Source organism: Rhincodon typus, chromosome 6 (assembly GCF_021869965.1).
Source record: "Rhincodon typus isolate 14 chromosome 6, sRhiTyp1.1, whole genome shotgun sequence".
In the NCBI taxonomy this organism is placed as follows: Eukaryota; Metazoa; Chordata; class Chondrichthyes; order Orectolobiformes; family Rhincodontidae; genus Rhincodon; species Rhincodon typus.
Window position 1 is genome coordinate 58,564,921 of NC_063337.1, and position 20,626 is coordinate 58,585,546.

At 41.0% G+C, this 20,626-nt stretch overlaps 1 protein-coding gene across 2 annotated transcripts in view; it reads right to left on the reverse strand.

The window, feature by feature from the left end:
• rab38a (RAB38a, member RAS oncogene family) overlaps positions 1 to 20,075 on the reverse strand; it is a 545,157-nt gene extending 525,082 nt beyond the window's left edge. The window contains exon 1 of one of the 2 annotated variants that reach the window (XM_048598094.1): positions 19,942 to 20,075. In XM_048598094.1, coding sequence (XP_048454051.1) covers positions 19,942 to 19,968 — 27 coding nt within the window. In that variant the 5' untranslated portion in view covers positions 19,969 to 20,075. Of the gene's footprint in view, positions 1 to 18,417; positions 18,468 to 19,941 lie in introns of those variants that run through there. The other variant, XM_020511314.2, reaches the window with a different exon arrangement.
• Positions 20,076 to 20,626: the final 551 nt, after the last annotated feature.

A 20,626-nucleotide genomic window follows, 5' to 3' on the forward strand; every position in this document is an offset into this window, starting at 1 on the left:
GTTCCTCCAACATCCAACACATCCTGAAGCCCTGTCACCACAGTTTTCCAAGCTTTCTTCTCCACCAACCACTTAAAACCATTCAGGGTGGTACAGTGGTTAGCACGGCTGCCTCACAATGCCAGGGACCAGGGTTTGATTGCAGCACTGGGGGACGGTCTGTGTGGAGTTTGCACATTCTCCTGGTGTCCATGGGGGTTTCTTCTGGGTGCTCCAGTTTTCTCCCATGGTCCAAAGTTGTACAGGTTAGGTGGCTTGGCTATGGTAAATGCAGGGTTACAGGGATGGAGTAGGGGGCTATGTCTGGCTGGAATGTTCTTCAGAGGGTCAGTGCAGACTCAATGGACTGAATGACCTCTTTCTGCACTGTAGGGGCTCTATGATTCTATATTAAAAATGTAATGATGCAGATTCCCGAGCAATAGTTCCCCCATGACAGCCAGTACACCCGACTGTGGAGAATACTAATGTGAGTCGAGCATGTCCTGAACCTATTCATGTTCTGATTAAAAAAAAAAGACAGGCCCACCTCAGGACCTGACAAGTTACAGGATTCACAAAACATGCTTCTTCTCTTCGTACAAGGCTGGATCCTTGGCTGCCTGACCAAGATGTGACTGCTGGTTGAACATTTACATTTCCAACTTCTTGATCCTGACATTCTGCCCCTCTTGCCTGCATCCAATCATGACCTCAAGGAGGGGAAGCCTCCCTGCTTCCTTATCCATCAAATTCAGAACTAACAAAATGGGTCCTGGAAGTGTTCATCCTCCAGCAGCAGGTTGTGAAAATGCCAGCTTGTAGAATCCATCTGAACATAGAATGGTCCAAGCTCTAACTGCACTAGACTGTGGTCCAAGTACAGCACCTGGTGCATAGATGTCACTGGAATACAAGAAGACTACAACATGGAAATATAAGAGGTAGCTAATCCTGGACATTCTGACTCAAGGTCTCTTGAAGGAGAAAGCAATGAACGCAGGATGGATACATCATCAAATTTCCACTAAATCAAAGGTCATAATCAAATCCCTCAATTTCCCCAATGATTTGGAGTTTAAAAGGGCATGACACAGTCCCAAAGTTAATGAATATGACACACAGAGACTGAAAGATGGCAAAACAAGGCTCCCATTCTGTTTGTTTTTGTTTTAAATATGTCAGAATCATACAGCACAGAAACAGATCCTTTGGTCCAACTTGTCCAGGCCAACCAAGTTTCCCAATCTAAACTAGTTCTACTTGCCTGCGTTTGGCCCATATCCCTCTAAACTTTTCCTATTCACGTACCTGTCCAAATTTCTTTTAAATGTTGTGACTGTACCTGCATGTAGCACTTCTTCTGGCAATTCATTCCACATTCGAATCACCCGTGTGGAAAAATGTTGCCCCTCAGATCCATTTTAAATCTTTCTCCTCTCACCTTAAATATATGCCCCCTAGTTTTGAACTCCCTACTCTAGGGAAAATACCTTTGCTATTCACCTTCTCTATGCCTCTCATTATTTTTTAAACCTCTATAAAGGTCACCCCTCAAACCTCCTATGCTCCAGTGAAGAAGTCCTAGCCTCACGTTATAACTCAAACCCTTTGTCCCAGCAACATCCTGGTGAATTTTTTCTAAACCCTCTACAATTTAATAACATCCTTCCCATAGCATGGTGACCAGAACCATATCCAGTACTCCAAAAGTGGCCTCACCAATGGCCTGTACAATCTCAACATGATGTCCCAACTCTTATACTCAAAGGTCTGAGCAATGAAGACAAGCATGCTAAATGCCTTCTTAACCACCCTGTCTACTTGTGATGCAACTTTCAAAGAACAATGTACCTGAACCCATAGGTCTCTGTTTGAGAACACTACACAGGGCCCTACCATTAACTGTGCTGCCCTTGTTTCTTTTATCAATATGCAGTATTGCGCATTTACCCAAATGAAACTCCATCTGCCACTCCTCAGCCCATTGGCCCAATTGATCAAGATCTTTTTGTAATCTTAGTTAATCTTCTTCACTGTCAACGATACCACTAATTTTGGTGTCATCGGTAAACTTACTAACCACGCCTCCAAAATTTTCATCCAAACTTGTTTATATAAATGACAAAAGTGGACCCAGCACTAATCCTGTGGAACACTGTTGGTCACACACCTCCAGTCTGAAAAATAATGCTCCACCACCACCCTCTGCCTCCAACCATCAAGCATATTTTGTATCCAATTGGCTAGCTCTCCCTGAATCCCATGTGATCTAACTTTACTAATTAGTTCCATGCGGAACCTTGTCAAATTTCAAACAAACAGCATCTACAAGTTTGCTGACGACACCACTGTGGTAGGACAGATGTCAAACTATGATGAGGAAGAATACAGAAAGGAGATAGAGGGCTTGATGTCATGATGCAATGATAACAACCTGTCTCTCAATGTCAGCAAAATGAAAGGACTGATCATTGACTTCAAAAGAAAGAATAACACACCCCCATCTGCATCAGTGAAGCAGAGTTTGAGGGGGTTGAGAACGTGAAGTTCCTCGAAGTGACATTAAACGACCACCTGTCCTGGACTTCCCATATAGATGTGACAGTCAAGGAGGCACAACAATGCCTCTTCTTCCTCAGGCAGCTCAGGAACTTTGGCATGGCCACATGCCAAGGACCCTCACCAACTTTTACAGATGCACCATTGAAAACATACTGTCCCGGTGCATAACGGCCTGGTATGACAAATGCTCTTCCCAGGACCCTATGTAACTACAGAAGGTTGTGTGCACAGCCCACACCATCACGGAAGCCAACCTCCCATCCATGGATTCCAATGACACAGCTTCTTGCACAGAAAGGCTGCCAACATCAAGGACCCATCGTATCCCAGGAATGATCTCCTACAACCTCTTCCATCAAGCAGAAGATACAGAAGCTTGAACACACACACCAGTAAGTTAAGAACAGCTTCTTCCCTGCCATTATTGGACTGATGGGTAGACTCTCTAACTTCAAATAATGTTGATCTTGCCTAGGCATGTCTGGTGCAGCATAACCTGTATGCCTTCTCTGTCCAAAGATTTTTTTTGCCACCCAATGATCTCTATGTTCTTGCTTACTGTGATCTGCCTGTACTGCTTGCAAACAAAGCTTTTCCCTGTACTTAGGTACATGTGCCTATAAATCAAATCAATTAATCAAAAGCCATCTAAACAATATCTACCATTCTGCCCTCAATCTTTTTGGTTATGTTCTCAAAAAAGTAAGTCAAGTTTGTGAGACATGATTTCCCATGCACAAAGCCATGCTGACTATCTCTTATCAGTCCTTGCCTCTCCAAATGCATGTAAATCCCATCTCTCAGAATCTTCGGCAACACCTTACCCACCAGCAATGTCAGACTCACAGGTCTATAGTTCCCAGGCTTCTCCTTACAGCCTTTCTTAAATAAAGGCACAACATTAGTCACCCTCCAGTCCTCCAGCAGCTCATTCACGGCTGTAGATGATACAGATATCCCTTCTAGAGGGCCTGCAACTTGTTCCCTAACTTCCCACAATGTCCTGGGACACACTTGATCAGGTCCCAAAGATTTAGCCACCTTAATTTTTTAAGGCCTCCAGCACTTCCCCTTCTGTAATGTGAAGAGTTTTCAAAATATCAATATTTATTTCCCCCAAGTTCCCTAGCCTTCATTTCTTGCTCCACAGTAAAAACTGACACGAAATATTTATTTTGTATCTCTCCCAACTCCTATGGTTCCATACACAGATGACCTCATTGATCTTTAAATTGGCCCCATCTTCTCCCCAGTTGCTCTTTTGTTCATAATATACGTATAGAATCTCTTTGGATTATCCTTAAACTTATCTGCCAAGGCTACTTCACATCCCCTTTTTGCCATCCTGACTTCCTACATCCATTATACTGTTTAAGAATTCGCTTGATCCCAGTTGTCAATACCCAATATATGACTCCTCCTTACTATTGACTAGAGCATCAATATCTTTATTCATCCATTGTTCCATACTCTTACTAGCCTTACCCTTCACTCTAATAGGAACATAATGCCCCTGAACTTATTATCTCAGTTTTGAAAGCATCCCATTTACCAGTTGTCCCTTTACTAGCCAGCAGTCTACTCCAATTAACCTTTGATAGTTCCTTTCTCATACCACCAAAATTTGCCTTACTTCAATTAAGAACTACCTTTTATACAAGTCCTATCGTTTTTCATAATTCTATTGGTTTTAAAATAGTTATGATCACTGGTCCCAAAATTCTCCCCCACTAACACATCAGTCACTTCCCTTGCCTTATTTCCCAAGAGAAGGTCAAGTTTTGCTCCTTCTCTAGCAGGTATATCTACATATTGATTTTAAAAAATGTCCTGAACACATTTAACAAATTTCTCACGGTCCAAGCCAGTATGGCAGTCCCAGTCAATGTTTGGAAAGATTAAAATTCCCTATTGTTACAATCCTTTTATTACTTTTGATTTGATTTGATTCACTCTTGTCACATGTATTTAGGTACAGTGAAAAGTTTTGTTTTGCATGCAGTATAGGCAGATCGCACCATACAAAGTGCATCAGGGTAGTAGAACGGAGTGAAGAATACAATATTACAATACAATATGCAGAGAAAGTGCACAGAAAGCGAGATCAACATTAAATTTAAAATTTGAGGTCCGTTCAGAAGTCTAATAACAGTGAGGAGAAGCTGTATTTGTACATGTATACAAATTTTTATACCTTCTGCCTGATGGAAGAGGGTGGAAGAGAATATTAGCAAGGTGAGAATAGTATTTGATTATGTTGGTTGCTTTCACCGAAGCAGTGGGAAGTCAAAGGATGGAGATATCTATATCTATATAATTGCTCCTCAATTTCCCTTTGACAACAGGGGGCCTATAGTACAATCCCATCAAAGTGATCACCTCCTTCTTATTCCAAGGTCTACCCACAATTCCTTGGAAGGATCTTCTCCACGTACAACAAATGTTTTCCTTAATGAAAAACACCACTCCCCCTCCTCTCCTACTTCCTTTCTATTCTTCCTATGGTATATAAACCCCAGAACATTGAGGGGCCAGTTCTGTCCCTCCCACAGTTATGTTTCTGTGATAGCTATGATGCACCAGTCCCTGTAAGATTGGCACTTTTCTGTAAGACCCCTTGCAGTGAAATAAACACACAGTTTAATTCTTCAGAGTTACCTCATTCTCTGACTGACTATTGCCTGCCTTTTCTAATTAAGTTGCTCTTTTTTAAAAATACAGAACCATCCTCATCTGTCTTTCTATTTGCACTACTACCTAGGATTCTCCCTTCCCAATGATCCAAAAATCTGAAATCTTGCCTACTACAGCATCTCCTCAGCCATGATTTATCTGCCCTACCTTGTTATTCCTAGAATAAGAAAACTAGAGAATATTAGAATATTAGCATACTAGAGAAAGCTAACACACTACTAGCAGGTATTTGACATCTACCAACAGATGGCAATAGACCCAATGCCACAGTTATAGAACTGGATCAAAACAACCCTGAAGAAATTACACAACTCAGGAGATATCAGCAAGACAGACTTCCAAAAAAAAAGGAAGCCAGAAGGATCCAACACACCCCGCTTCAATGGACTCTCCAAGGTACACAATCCATGGGTCCCCCTCAGACCCATTGTCTCACTTCCAGGCACGTCAACATATCGACTTGCTAAAGAACTACAACGGAAACTGAAATACTTAGTTGACAACACTACCTCCTCCATCCACGCCTCAACAAGAATTCCTCAACAAAGACACCAGAATAGAAGAGGAGAAGATTATGAGATCCTTCGACATGACAGAACCGTTTACATCTGTAAACATCGATCTAGCCAAAGAGACAATTGCCACTCTACTGGACGAATCAGGAAGGAGGCACCCCATGACATCAACAGCGTCAACAAGGTCAGCATTCTGAAGCATTGGATCTGTGCCTCTTAACCCACTTCACCTTCAACGACCGTTTATTCAAACAAACCAAAGGAACACCATTGGGATCCACAATATCAGGACTGATTGCAGAAGCAGTAATGCAAAGGTTAAAATGTACAGTGCTCCCCACTATACAAACCAAACTCTAGGTTTGCTATGTAGATGACACCTTTGTGATGATCAAACACACAAGACTAGAAGAAACCCACTGACAAATAAACAACACCCTCACAGAAATAAAATTCACAAAAGAAGTAGTAGAGAACAATAACGACTACCCTTCCTGGACATAATGGTAGAACATAAGAATAACGGGGAAGTCTAGGCTAGCGTGTACAGAAAGACCACACGTACGGACCAGACACTCAATCAGTCCAGCAACCACCCCAACACCCAGAAACGAAGCTGCAATAGGACATTATTCAACTGGGCCACAACACACTGCAGCAATCTGGAATTGTGCAAAGCAGAACAGGAGCACTTATTCAGTTTTTTTTAGAAAGGAATGGATACCCAAAAAGCACAATCCACCATTACCTCCACGACAGACCATAACAAGAGGACACAACACAGCCAGACACACTAGCCAACCTACCATACATCAGAGACACATTAGAGGTGACCACAAGACTACTCAGAGCCCTAGGTATCAGGGTAGCCCACAAACTGACAGCTACTGACAAACGTAAATGATCCCACTCTCTCAACCAATAAAACTAACGTAATAAACAAGATACTATGCAAGGACAGTGAAAAACATTACATAGGCCAAATGCAAAGAAAACCAACAATAAGGATACCCAAACACCAACTAGTCACCAAGAGACATGACCAATTCTCACTGGTCTCAATACACATGGACAAAGAAGGACACAAATTTGACTGGGACAACACATCCATAATAGCACAAGCCAAACAAAGATATGCTGGGAAATTCCTGGAGGCCTAGCATTCCAACCAGAAGTCCATCAACAAACACATTGAACTGGACCTGATATACAAACCACTGAGAAACAGAACCAGAACTAATGCCAACCACGCCAGCAAACAGAGGCATATAAATTAAAAGCAGGACAGAACACCAACGCTTCACCAGAGGCGCACTGACAATGTTACTGGCAGTGTGATGAATCGTCTGCAATCAAACACACCAGCTTGGTGAGCAAGTCTGCAACCCTATTCCTATTCTCGCGAGCTGATGGCACGGGTTGTAATCCAGAAATTCCTACCTTTGCGATTCTGCTTTTTAACCGGTACCTAACTTTCTATATTCACTCTGCCAAGCCTCAACTCTTTCCCTAACTATGTCATTCTTACCAATGTGTACAACAATTTCTGGATTCTCGCTCTCCCCTTTGACAATATGTTGCAACTGCTTGGCATCAGGGAGGTAACATACCACCCTAAATTCATGCACAATGTCTGCAGAATCTGTCTGTGCCCCTGCCAGAAGAGTCCCCTAGAGCAATTACTTTTTTTGAATTTTGACAAACGCTGCTTAATATAAGATTCTTTCTTCATGCTCAAGATCTGGCTGCCACTTTTCCAGAGAGGCCATCCCCTCAACAATACTCAAAACGGTATATCTGTTTATGATAAGAATAGCTGCAGGAGATTCCGGAACTACCTTCTTACCCTCCCTGACAATCACCCATTTATCTGACTAAACCTGCAGTGTAACCACCCCTCTAAATCTACTAGCCATCACATTCTGTGCCTCCTATATGCCTCTCCAGCTAATCAAATGGTTTGATATGGTAGATTCAAACACCCAGTCTCCTGAGACAATCAATTGTTCTTTAATCGTCCACATCCAACAGGAGGAGCATACCACTCCATTGGCTGCCATTATTGCTCCTTAAAATTTGCACATGTAGATTTTCCTAAAAACATCCAAATGTTTCTCAAATCCAGTGTTTGCAGACTGATTACTTTTTGACACACTATGCTGGGAGAACTTTAAAACTACATTCAATATTAACAAAGACCTAAAAGAAGCAGCTTATAAAAGAAGCTTTTATTTGACAAAAAACTACCCTTTCCTCACCCATAGTTTTTAATTTTAAATGTGCAAAACAGAAAAAAAAAGTAACACTTAAAATCTTTAAAAAATCCAGCACTTAGCTGAAACTCCCATCAACCGAAAACAACCTTGTCTTCAAATCGTCTATCAATCAGCTCTCAAAATTCTGGATCTGAGTAAGGGAATATTGAACCCCGATCCCCGGTGTTATTGAAATGGATAATATTGAACCCTTGACAAACAAAGCAACAAAAAAAAAAAAAAAAAAACTCGCTCCGGAGCTGTTAAGACACTTCTCCCACAAACTGTGTAATCAAAATCTCTTCTTCCTCACTTATTTCTTTTTCTTTTTTTTTTTTAAAACTATAAAAGTTCCAAGAATAATTCTAAAAATGAAATGAAAAGTTTCTGCTTCTGCTCTAGAAAAACCAGAGGAAAAAAATCACAAGAAAATCTGCCAACTCAAGAGCAGTTGCAAGATCAACACTACTCTCCTTCCACCACTTTCCCACACACCAAAAAGAGGAGAGGATGAGGGCAAAACAGGATGGAGAAAGAGGGTGGGTCTCAGGTTGGGTTACAGTCGGAGTCAGTTGTACAGCATGGAAACCAACCCTTCAGTCCAATTCGTTCATGCCAATCAGATTTCCTAAATTAATCTAGTCCCATTTGCCAGCATTTGGCCCATATCCCTTGAAACCTTTCTATTAATATACCCATCCCGATGCCTTTTAAATGTTGTAATTGTACCAGCCTCCACCAGTTCCTTCGGCAACTCAGTCCAAACACGCACCACCCTCTGCATGAAAAAGTTGCCCCTTAGGTCCCTTTTAAGTCTTTGCCCTCTCACTTTAAACCTATGCCCTGTAGTTTTGGACTCCCCCTGCCCTGGGAAAAAGACTTTGGCTGTTCACCCTATTCATGCCCCTCATGATTATATAAACTTCTACAGGGTTACTGGGCAGTACGGTGGCTCAGTGGTTAGCACTGCTGCCCCTCAGTGCCAGGAACCCAGGTTTGATTCCATCCTTGGTGAATGTGTGGAGTTTGCACGTTCTCTCCGTGTCTGTGTGGGTTCCTTCTGGGTGCTCCAGTTTCCTCCCACAGTCCAAAGATGTGCAGGCTCGATGGATTGGCCATACTAAATTGCCCATTATGTTCAGGGATGTGTAGATTAAGTTGGTTATAGGAGAATGGGTCTGGGTGGGATGTTGATGGTCGGTATGGACTTGTTGGACCAAAGGGCCTGTTTCCACACTGTAGGGATTCTATGATTCACCCCTCAGCCTCTGATGCTCCAGGGAAAATAGCCCCAGCCCTATTCAGTCTCTCCCCATATCTCAAACCCTCCAACCCCGGCAACATCCTTGTAAATCTTTTCCGAACCCTTTTGAGTTTAATAACATCTTTCCAGAGCAGGGAGACAGGTGAGTTAATGGTTAGGGGTACTGCATCACAGATATGCCCTTCAATTCTCCCCTTTAGCTGCCTTTTTGGGGAGAGGACAAAGTATAAGATGTAGTGTAAATCAGCCCTCAGCTGTTGAATTTTTTAAAAAAAAACAGCAAAGCCCTGTGTTGCTTCTTTCTTTATGTTGTTGAATTTTTCTCCTTCACCTTTGTCATAAAATCTCTTCCTGTCCCTTCTCAGTCCAGCAGTAATAGCTTCAAGCAGTGTTGTCTCATGTTTGCTTGAAATCGATTTACCTTCTCCTGATCTCTCAGCAGCATAATGGAAAACGTCAATTAAAACAGACAAGGCCATGACTTGTTGGCTCCGATTTCAAAAGAGAATATTTCAAGCTTCCAGAAATTTCTCCTCCGTTCTGAGTAACTAGCCACTGGTGGCTGGATAAAATTTTCTCCTACTCCTTCCACATCGACACTGCACAGAATGAAATCTCTTCACTCGGCTGAGTCTCAGGGCCTATTAAATTATCAGTGTTGGAGGATAGATCACAGGTGAGTATTAACAAAAAGAGGCATTTCTCTTCTGTAACTAGAAGTGGTTCATTGCATGGTATTATACGTATGAATTCAGCGGTTCACCAGATCTGTTCCCAGTATGGTGGGACTGTCCTTTGGGCAAACTAGATCTGTATTCCCTCAGGTTTTGAAGAATGAGAGGTGACCTCATGAAAACCTACTAAACACTTAAAAGGAATAGATAAGGTAGATACAGATAAGCTATTTCCGCTGGTTGGGGAATCAAAACCAGGGGCACCATTTCAATGTAACTGGGATACCACTTAGGTGTGGAGGAGTATTTATTTTACTCAGGAGGTTGCAAACCTTGAATTCTCTTTAGCATAGAGCTGTGGAGGATAAGTCTTTCAGCATGTTTAAGTTAGAGATTGAAAGATTTCTGATTACCAGTGCCATAAAGGGTAATGGAAATGTAGTAGGTAAAAGGCATTGAAGTGTTTGATGAACCATGATTTTATTCAATAGTGGGGCCAGCTTGACAGGCTGAACGACTTACTCTTGGTCCCTTTTCCTATGTTTCTGTAAATATTATTCAAAACTACCAGGAACAAGAAAAGACACTTCTGACCCCATTGCAACTTTGTACAAAACTGCCTGTTTCTTCAGCCATAGACTCTGTGGCATCATTAGTTTGGATTGAACTTAATTGAAGTTGAATATTAACTTATTCGGTTCCGTGAAGTTCAATGTTCCACGGACAGCTGCTCTCACCGCATGCTGAGATCCACACTCAGTGCCATTCGGCATCACATACACACACTCGACCTCTCTCTCCAACAGCATTGCAACACACTGGCTCAAGGTTGCACCACTCCGCAGTTCCACTTCATCCTCTGGCTCATTTGTCATGCTAACAAGAAACGTGGTCCACTCTTCCTTCACCCCCAACACCCCACTTCAGCACCTTCTGCAACCGGCAAAGGTGCAACACCTGCCCATTTACCTCCTCCCTCCCACAATCCAAAGGCCCAAACGTACCTTCCAGGTGAAGCAACACTTCACCTACACTTCCCAGAATCTAGTCTACTGCATTCACTGCTCACAATGTGGTTTCCTCTACATTGGGGAAATGAAGCATAGACTGGGTGACCACTTCGCAGAACATCTACATTCTGCTCGCAGAAAAGACCCCAAGCTACCTGTTGCCTGCTACTTCAACACACCACCCTGTTCCCTGGCCAACTTCTCGGTCTCAGGTTTGCTGCAGTATACAAGCAAAGCTCAACGTAGGCTGAAAGAACAACACCTCATTTTCCGCTTGGGGACCCTGCAGCCCTCCGGACTCAATATTGAGTTCAATAATGTTAGGACCTAAACTCTCTCATATCCTAGCCCCCTACCCCACACACCAGCTCTGAGGAAGGGTCACCAGACCTGAAAAGTTAACTGATTTTTTCTTAAAAACCAAAAGAACTGCGGATGTCACAGATGCTGCCAGACCTGCTGAACTTTTCCAGCAACTTCTGTTTTTGTTCCTGATTTACAGCATCTGCAGGTCTTTTGGTTTTTATTACCTTATTCAGAACCGTTATCTTATATAATATTGCACACTTCTTTTCTTTAGTCATTCACAGGATGAGGGCATTGCTGGCGAGGCAGAATTTATTGCCCATCTCTAATTGCCCAGAGGGCAGTTAAACAGTCAACCTCATTGCTGTGGGTCTGGAGTCACATATAGGCCAGACCAGGTAAGGATAGCAGTTTCCTTCCCTAAAGGACATTAGTGAACCAGATGGGTTTTTCCAACAATCGATTATGGATTCATGGTCATCATTAGACTCTTAATTCCAGATACATTTTTATTGAATTCTAATTCCACCATCTGCCATGGAAGGATTTGAACCCAGGTCCCCAGAACATTATCTGGGTCTCTGAATTAACAGTCCAGCGATAATACCACTAGGCCATCGCCTCCCCCGCCACCACAAGACCTTCCATTACTTACAGAAGAAATAAAAATCTGAGGTTTTGATAATGGACAAATGGTTACTTTCTGGGTCTTAATTTTAAATGATTACATTCCCACCAACTTGCTCAGAATGTACAAAATCAAATATCCAGACCCAATGGTCAATGTCCATGTTTATACTTAAATGTCAACTTCCTCCTATCTCTTTCTATGTAAGGATGCCACCATAACCTCTTACCCAGTTTATCTAGCTTCTCCTGGAATGCATAAAAAAGTTAATAAGCTCAAACATTCCTTTTGCTAATGAATTCCACAATCTAAAAACTCCCTCAATAAAGATAGTTACAAATAAATCAAAAGGGAATTCAGGAAAGCTATCTGAAACTTAAAACATCGAATTATGATCTTTCCAGCAAATTTTCAATGTTTAAACCCACATAATATTACCATAATCTTAAAATCTCTACCCATACCACCCCACAGCCTTCTAATTTCTAGAGAAAAGAAGTCAGCATGTTCAATCTTTCCTGTACTTGCATATTGTTCAAAAATCTTCATGCACCTTCTTGTTTTTATATAATTGTTGAAATAATATTGAAAGGAAGCTGCACGATAATTTGTGTTGTTGAATGGCTTAAACAACTGTAGAATTCAAAGCAAAATGTAAAATGTACAGACAGTGAAACAGAACAGAAAATTGAGGCAACAATGCTCTGTGGAATCAAAATAGCCATAATAAAAGTAAGACAATCCTACCTATTATTAGTATTCTTGCTTAATGTTTTTTACTAATGGTCAAGTGTATGCTCCTTGCTTTGTGAAACAAATTGCTATCTAATGCAATAAGAAGCATTCTCAAAAACAAAGTGGTAACTGTTACAGGACGTTATAAAATCGGCAGACATCAGTATAGTAGTGGCTGCTGGTAAGTAGGAAGAATGGTTCAGATTTTCAAAGAGGAGGTGAATCCTAAAATTGAATGAAGTCAGGTCCTGGTTCCGGTACCTTAGCCCTTGTAATACTGTTTCTAAATTCAGAGTCCAATTATGTAGAAAGTGAGCTTGAACTCCACCCAAAGGCATTGTGGATCTCCGAGAGATGGGAGCTGCCTGCTTGGCACCAGAGGAAAATGTAGCTGTGCTGGGTGCCATGCTTTGCTGAAAAGTGTGGGCAGCTGTTTAAAAGGCATGGAGCATCAACAAAGATTTAAGAAACCATACAGGAAAAAGAAGGTCCAGTGCTTGCACCAACACAAGTATGCCCCACGTTGAAATAAATTTTCAAAGGCAACTACATTTTTCTTGTTCCAATAAACCCAACAGCTATATATTAACATGTGCCAGATAATTCGGGGTGGGGGTGGGGGGCGCGGTGCAGTAGAGGACTAGACTTCAAATTTGAATAAGGGAAACACTGAAAGAAATCCAAGGTTCTTAAAGATCTCTAAGACATTTGAGACCATTTGAAATCACATGTTTGCTGTTAAGAGTTTACATGTAAAAGCAAATAAATTTTTTAAATTCAGCATCACTGTTGGTCTCCAAGGTTTATGCCATTCTCCAAATATGTACCAGGAAAAAAAGTAATTTTAATTGCAGTCAAAGTAAAAGTAAAAGTTAAATGCCAACATTTAGAGTCAGAGTCATAGAGCTGTACGACATGGACACATTCTTCAGTCCAACTTGTCCATGCTGACCAGATATCCTGAATTAATCTAGTCCCATTTGCCAGCATTTGGCCCATATCCCTCTAAGCCTTTCTGATAATATACCCATCCTGCTGCCTTTTAAATGTTGTAATTATACCAGCCTCCACCGCCTCCTCTGGCAGTTCATTCCATACACACTCCACCCTCTGTATGAAAAAGCTGGTCCTTAGGTCCTTTTTAAATCTTTTCCCCTCACTTTAAACCTATGCCCTCTAGTTTTGAATATTCTGCACCCCACCCCAAAACTCAGGGGAAAGACCTTGGATATTCACCCTATCCATGCCCCTCATGATTTTATAAACTTCTATAAAGGTCACCCTTAGCCTCCTTCCTCCAGGGAAAATAGCCTCAGCCTATTCAACCTCTCCCTATGGCTCAAATCCTCAACTCAAGCAACATCCTTGTAAATCTTTTCTGAACCCTTTCAAGTTTCACAACATCCTTCCTATAGCAGGGAGATCAGAATTGCACACAGTATTCCAAAAGTGGTCTAAACAATGTCCTATACAGCCGCAACATGACCTTCCAAATCCAAACTCAATGTTTTGACCAATAAAGGCAAGCATACCAAATGCCTTCTTCATTTTCCTGTTGACCTGGGACTCCACTTTCGAGGAAGTATGAAACTGCACTCCAAGGTCTTGTTGTTCAGCAACACTCTCCAGGACTTTACCATTAGGTGTATAAGTCCTACCTTGATTTGCCTTTCCAAAATGCAGTACCTCACATTTACCTAAATTAAACTCCATCTGCCACTCCTTGGCTCATTGGCCTGTCTGATCAAGGTCCCATTGAACGTTGAGGTAACCTTCTTCACTGTCCACTACACCTCCCATTTTGATGTCATCTGCAAACTTACTAACCATACCTCCTACGTTCACATTCAAAACATTTATGTAAATTACGAAAAGGAGTGGACCCAGCACAATCCTTGTAGCATACCACTGGTCACAGGTCTTCAGTCTGGAAAGCAACCCTCCACCACCACCCTCTGTCTTCTACCTTTGAGCCAGTTCTGTATCCAAATGGCCAGTTCTCCCTGTATTCCATGTGATCTAAACTTGTTAACGTACCTACCATGAGGAAGCTTGTTGAATACCTTACTGAAGTCCGTATAGATCACATCCACCACTCTGCCCTCAACAATTCTGTTCATTACTTCTTCAAAAGACTCATCCAATTAGTGAGGCATAATTTCTGACGCACAAAACAATGTTGACTATCCTAAATCAGTCCCTGCCTTTCCAAATACATATAAATCCTATCCCTCAGGATTCCCTCCAACAACTTGCCCACCACTGAAGTCAGGCTCACTGGTCTATAGTTCCCTGGTTTTTCATTACCACCTTTCTTAAATAGTGGCAACACGTTAGCCAACCTCCAATCTTCCTACACCTCAACTGTGGCTATCAATGGTACAAATATCTGAACAAGGGCCCAGCAATCACTTCCCTAGCTTTCCACAGAGTTCTAGGATACACCTGATCAGGTCCCAGGCATTTATCCACCTTTGTAGGTGTTTTAAGACATTTAGCACCTCCTCTAATATGGACATTTTTCAAGTTGTCACTTTTTACTTCCCTACATGCAATATCTTCCATATCCTTTTCCACAGTAAACATTGACACAAAATACCCATTTAGTATCTTTCCCATCACCTGTGGTTCCACAAAAAGATCAGCAAGGCCACCTACAAGGAGTCTTATTCTCTCTCTGGTTAGTTTTTTGTCTTTAAATGTATTTGTAGAATCTCTTTGGATTCTGCTTGCCCCTTTTTGCCAAAGCTATCTGATGTCCCCTTTTTGCCTTCTTGATTTCCCTCATTAGTATAATTCTACTGCCTTTATACGCTTCTAGGGATTCATTCAATCTCTGCTGTCTATATCTGACATATTCTTCCTTTTTCTTGACCACAACTTCAATTTCTCTAGTCATCTAGCCTTGCCCCTCACCCGAACAGGAACATACTGTTTCTAGACTCTCGTTATCTCATTTTTGAAGGCTTCTCATTTTTCAGCTGTCATTTTACCTGTGAATATCCACCCCCAATCAACTTTCTTGCCTAATACTGTCAAAATTAGCCTTCCTCCAATTTAGAACTTTAAGTTTTAGAACTGGTCTATCCTTGTCCATTATTACTTTTAAACTAGTATAATTATGGTCACTGGCCCCAAAGTGCTCCACCACTGACACCTCAGTCACCTGCCCTGCCTTATTTCCCAAGAATAGGTCAAGTTTTGCACCTTCTCCAATAGGTACATCCACATACTGAACCAGAAAAATGTACTTGCACAGACTTAAATTCCTTTCCATCCAAGCCCTTAACACTATAGCAGTCCCAGTTTGTTTGGAAAATTAAAATCCCCGACTAAAACTACCCTATTATTCTTACAGATAACGGAGGCCTCCTTAGAAATTTACTACTCAATTTCCCACTGACTACTGGGGGGAGTCCATAGTACAATCCCGATAAGGTGATCATCCCTTTCTTATTTCTCAGTTCCACCCAAATAATTTCCCTGAATGTATTCCCAGGAATATCCTCCCCAGGTACAGCCGTAATTTATCCCTAATCAAAAATACCACTTCCCCTCCTCTCTTGCCCCACTTTCTGTCCTTCCTATAGCATCTGTACCCTGTTGTCAGTCCTGTCCATCCATGAGTCACGTCTCTGTAATCACTGTGATATCCCAGTTCCATATTCCCAACCATGCCCTGAGTTCATCTGCCTTACCTGTTAGGCCTCTTGCATTAAAGTAAATGCAGTTCAATTTATCAGTCCTACCTTGTTCTCTGCTTTGTTCCTGTCTGCCATGACTTTTTGACTTGCTCCTTTTCCCATCTGCACCAGTCTCAGACTGATCTCTTTTCTCTCTGACTCCTGCACCCCCCCACCCCTCGACTAGTTTAAATCCTGCCGAGCAGTTCTAACAAATCTCCCCGCCAGTTTATTAGTCCCCTTCCAATTCAAGTGCAATCCATCCTTCTTATACAGGTGATTTCTACCTAGAAGAAATTCTAATGATCCAAAAATGTGAATCCTTCTCCCTTGCACTTGCTCCTCAGCCACACATTTATCTTTCTATCCTCCTATTCCTAACCTCACTAGCTTGTGGCACCAGGAGTGATCCAGATATTACTACCCTCAAGGTCCTACTTTTTGAATTCCTGACTATCTTCCTTTATTCTCTCCTCAGAATCTTGTCCTTTTCACTTCCTATATTGTTAGTTCCAATGTGTACAATGACCGCCTGCTGATCTCTCTCCCCTTTGAGAGCACTCTGCACCCCCCCCCCCCCCGGCCTCCTTGATCCTGGCCCCCAGGAGGCAACACACCATTCTGATGTCTTGCTGTGCTTCTGATTAGAGCGTCCCCTGTCATAAATCGATCGCTTAGAACCTGACATACCCCTCGTTACATTAGAGCTAGTCTTAGTAACAGAAACCTGGCTGTCAGTGCTACATTCCCCTAAGAGTCCATCACCCCTACATTTTCCAAAACAGCATTCTCGTTTGAGATGGGGCTAGCCCCAGGAGACTCCTGCACTACCTGCCTCCCTCTCCTGGAGGTAACTCATCTATCTGACTGTATCTACGGTTTTTCTACCTTCCTGCAACTGCTATCCATCACACCATCTAGTTCCTATAAATACCTCAGTGCCTCTAACTGCTGCTCCAACCGATCCAAGCGATCCAGTGGGATTCGCAACCAAATACACTTCGGGCAGACATAACCATCAGTAATATAGAAACTCTCCCTAATCTCCCACACTCTACTAAAGGCCATCTTTGGACCTTAATCTGCAGACCCAGAAAATAGTCCAGTCTTACTGCTCTAAAGACACTGCTCCAGGACAAATTAGTACCTATGTTTTATATTTTTGAAGTTAAATCAAGAGACAGATCTCAATAAACATATAATCAAAAAAGAACCCACTCTACTCACTGTTGTAGATTTACAAAAAAAAAACAACAGTAAGGTTACACTTTAAAACCAGCCACTTAACAGCTCCCCTCCTGTGAGCTCCCCTACATAGGTTTCTCCAAGTTCAGCCGTAAATTTCACATACCCGTGACACGCAGGACCAAGGTAATTTACAAAATACCTTGCAATGACTGCAACAAATATTGCATTGGCCGGACCAGAAGGGAACTAGCCATCAGGTTACATGAACACCAGCTAGCAGCAAAACGACATGATGAATTTTCCCTCATCTCAGTGCACTCCAACAATGAAGTCCATCAATTTAACTGGGACAACATGACCATCCTAGCTCAAGCCAATCACAGACATGGACAGGAATTTCTAGAGACCTAGTTTTCAAACTGTAATGTAATCAACAAACATCTGGAATTAGACCCCATGCAGAAAACAACCCAACTTAACAGATTGGATCATATAAATTCCAAGTGAAGTAAAACAACATTGCTTCATCGGAGGCCACACTGATGATGTTTCATCATCATGCTAGGTAACATCAGTACAATAACCAGGCAACTTGACAAGCTAATTTTTCTGTTTGTTTATCTTTCTTACAATGAACTCCGATACCCAGAGATACTTGAAACCAAACACATAAGCAGTCAGCAATGCAGGGTCACTACCTAGTCAGACAGCTGTGCAGTTTACTTCCCTGTTTGTTTCACCTCCCACATGGTCAGCTCTTTGTTTTTCTTTCTCCTTTTTAAAGTGGTTGTCTTGATCTTTTTTTTCCCTAAAAGTTCCAAAACAATGCAACAGCTAAGAAAACAGTAATTACTGCTCCTAGAATTTGAGGAAACCTGCTCCAATACCAAAAATATCTCAAAAAAGGAACAGCTCTTATACCTATAATTCTTTTCCTCATCTGCCATCTTGGATTACCCAGAATCCTTTTTGCTTTACCATTGAACATGTTATGGAGATGCTTAATTATAGTTTTTTTAAGGATTTATTCAAAGAATTATGGATATTAGTTAATTTCAAATGGCTAAAAAAAACTAAACATTTTTTATAAGGATATTGCATTGGGAAATTTCTGTTTTAAAACACTTCTTGTCACATGGTTTAAGCTAATTACTTGGCCTTGTTTACTGGAATCACATGCAGGGTCTATTACTTTGTGTTGTGTGTAGTAGAGGGGTGGGACTGGAAAGAGATAGTGCACTTTCCAATCTTGGTCATAACAGCAAAAAATTCTGCCCTTTGTTAAAGTGCATCCAATCCATGCATTGTTTTATTTTACATTTACTTTTAAATACAGAAAATAAGTGCAAATACAATGTAAATAAGATCCTGTTTAAAATAAAATTGTCTTAATTTGGAGAATCATTACATGCATTTTTTTCTTTATGCTTCCCAGGGAATTGATGTTACCGGCAACAGCAGCATTTGTTGCCCTTCCCTAACTGTCCTTGAACTGAGTGACTTGCGAGGCCATTTCAGAGTGTAGGTAAAAATCAACTGCATTGCTGTGGATCTGGAGTACGAACAGTTAAGGTAATACCAGATAAAATTGGTAGATTTTTTTTTTCCCTGAGGAACATTATTGGACCAGGTGGGTTTTTGCAACAATTTCTGATAGCTTTATGCTCACCATTGCTGAAAATTGAACTCAAATTTTAACAGCTGCCTTTGAACCCTTGCTAGCCCAGCATTAGTCTCGGCCACAAGATTACCAGTCGAATGGTATTACCACTCTACCACTGTTACTCCAAAACTAATTCATACGGCTGTAAAACAGTTTCAGTCAGATTGTTGACTGCACAGCTTCCTTTAAGGCTAAAAATGGATTGTATGTTTTAAAAAAAAATTATCCCTCATTCCATCAGTTTATCAAATGCCTGCTTAGCTTAAATATTCCCCTCATTATATCTCCATAGCAACTGGTATTAAAATTGCCTTGACCTTACATGTAATGGAGCAATATACAAAGAAAGATAGAACTGGATAATTATATAAAATATAACTTAGCTCCAAATCATTTGGTTCTTTTATTTAACACAAATGTCTCTTCTTTTTTAGGCCTGGATATTATTGGTTTTATAATTTACAATTTTCTAAACTTGAGGTTGGCTAAGAAGTTATGGTTATGTATCAGACTACAGGAACAAAGAAAAATCAAGACAACTTATCTCTATTGCTCACTTCATTGCATTACCATTTACCATGTTCTGTTAGTTAAGAAAATTTGTTGATCAAGGTATCATATGTATCTATGAACTGTTTCCAGATAACATAGGGTCTGACATTGAGTCATATGTTCTACAGTAAGAGCTACAGACTGAAATTACTTGTTCTCTTGTTGTTTCATATATTACCACTTTACTATAATGATATTTTTATCCAAGGTAATGAGACTTATTTTCTTACCTGATCACATCTATGTGTTTGACTCATCAGTAAAAAGAGCTAAAGGGATATAGGACAAAATGGTCTTCTCTACTGAATTTATATGTTTTTTTGAATTCATCAGATAATGCTTGTTAAAGATTATTTAGACACTATGGAACAGAACACAATATTGTCAAAGAAATGTTTCAAAAATATTCACTGATTAAAATGTATTCTTTATCAACAAGTACCATTGTTCCATCTGTAGTCAAAAAGTTCTAGTTGAGCTGCTTAACATATTAGAAAAAGTGACCACAACAAACTTTCCCATTATACAAACTTTGCAGTTAGAGGTCAGAATAAACTTAGTGACATTCTTAGTGCTTCAGAATGATAATTGCCAATTCAGGTTAAACATATTCCTGGAGGTTTCATCACATTACTTTTCACCAGCCCATCCACATGCTTGCATTTAGATAAGAACATAATAACTATGGATAAGCAACTCAGCCCGTTGAGCCTGCTCAGTTGTTCAATATGATTGTGGCTGATCTCATCACAGTCTCAATTCGACTTTCCTGCCCACTCTCCATAAATTTTCAACCATTACTAATTAAAAATCTGCTTAACTCTTCTTTAGTGACCCAATACATCCATCATCACCCTCCGCTGCCCATTGGAAACCAAAGTGCTCATTATTCAGTTGAATGATTCCTAATTTTCA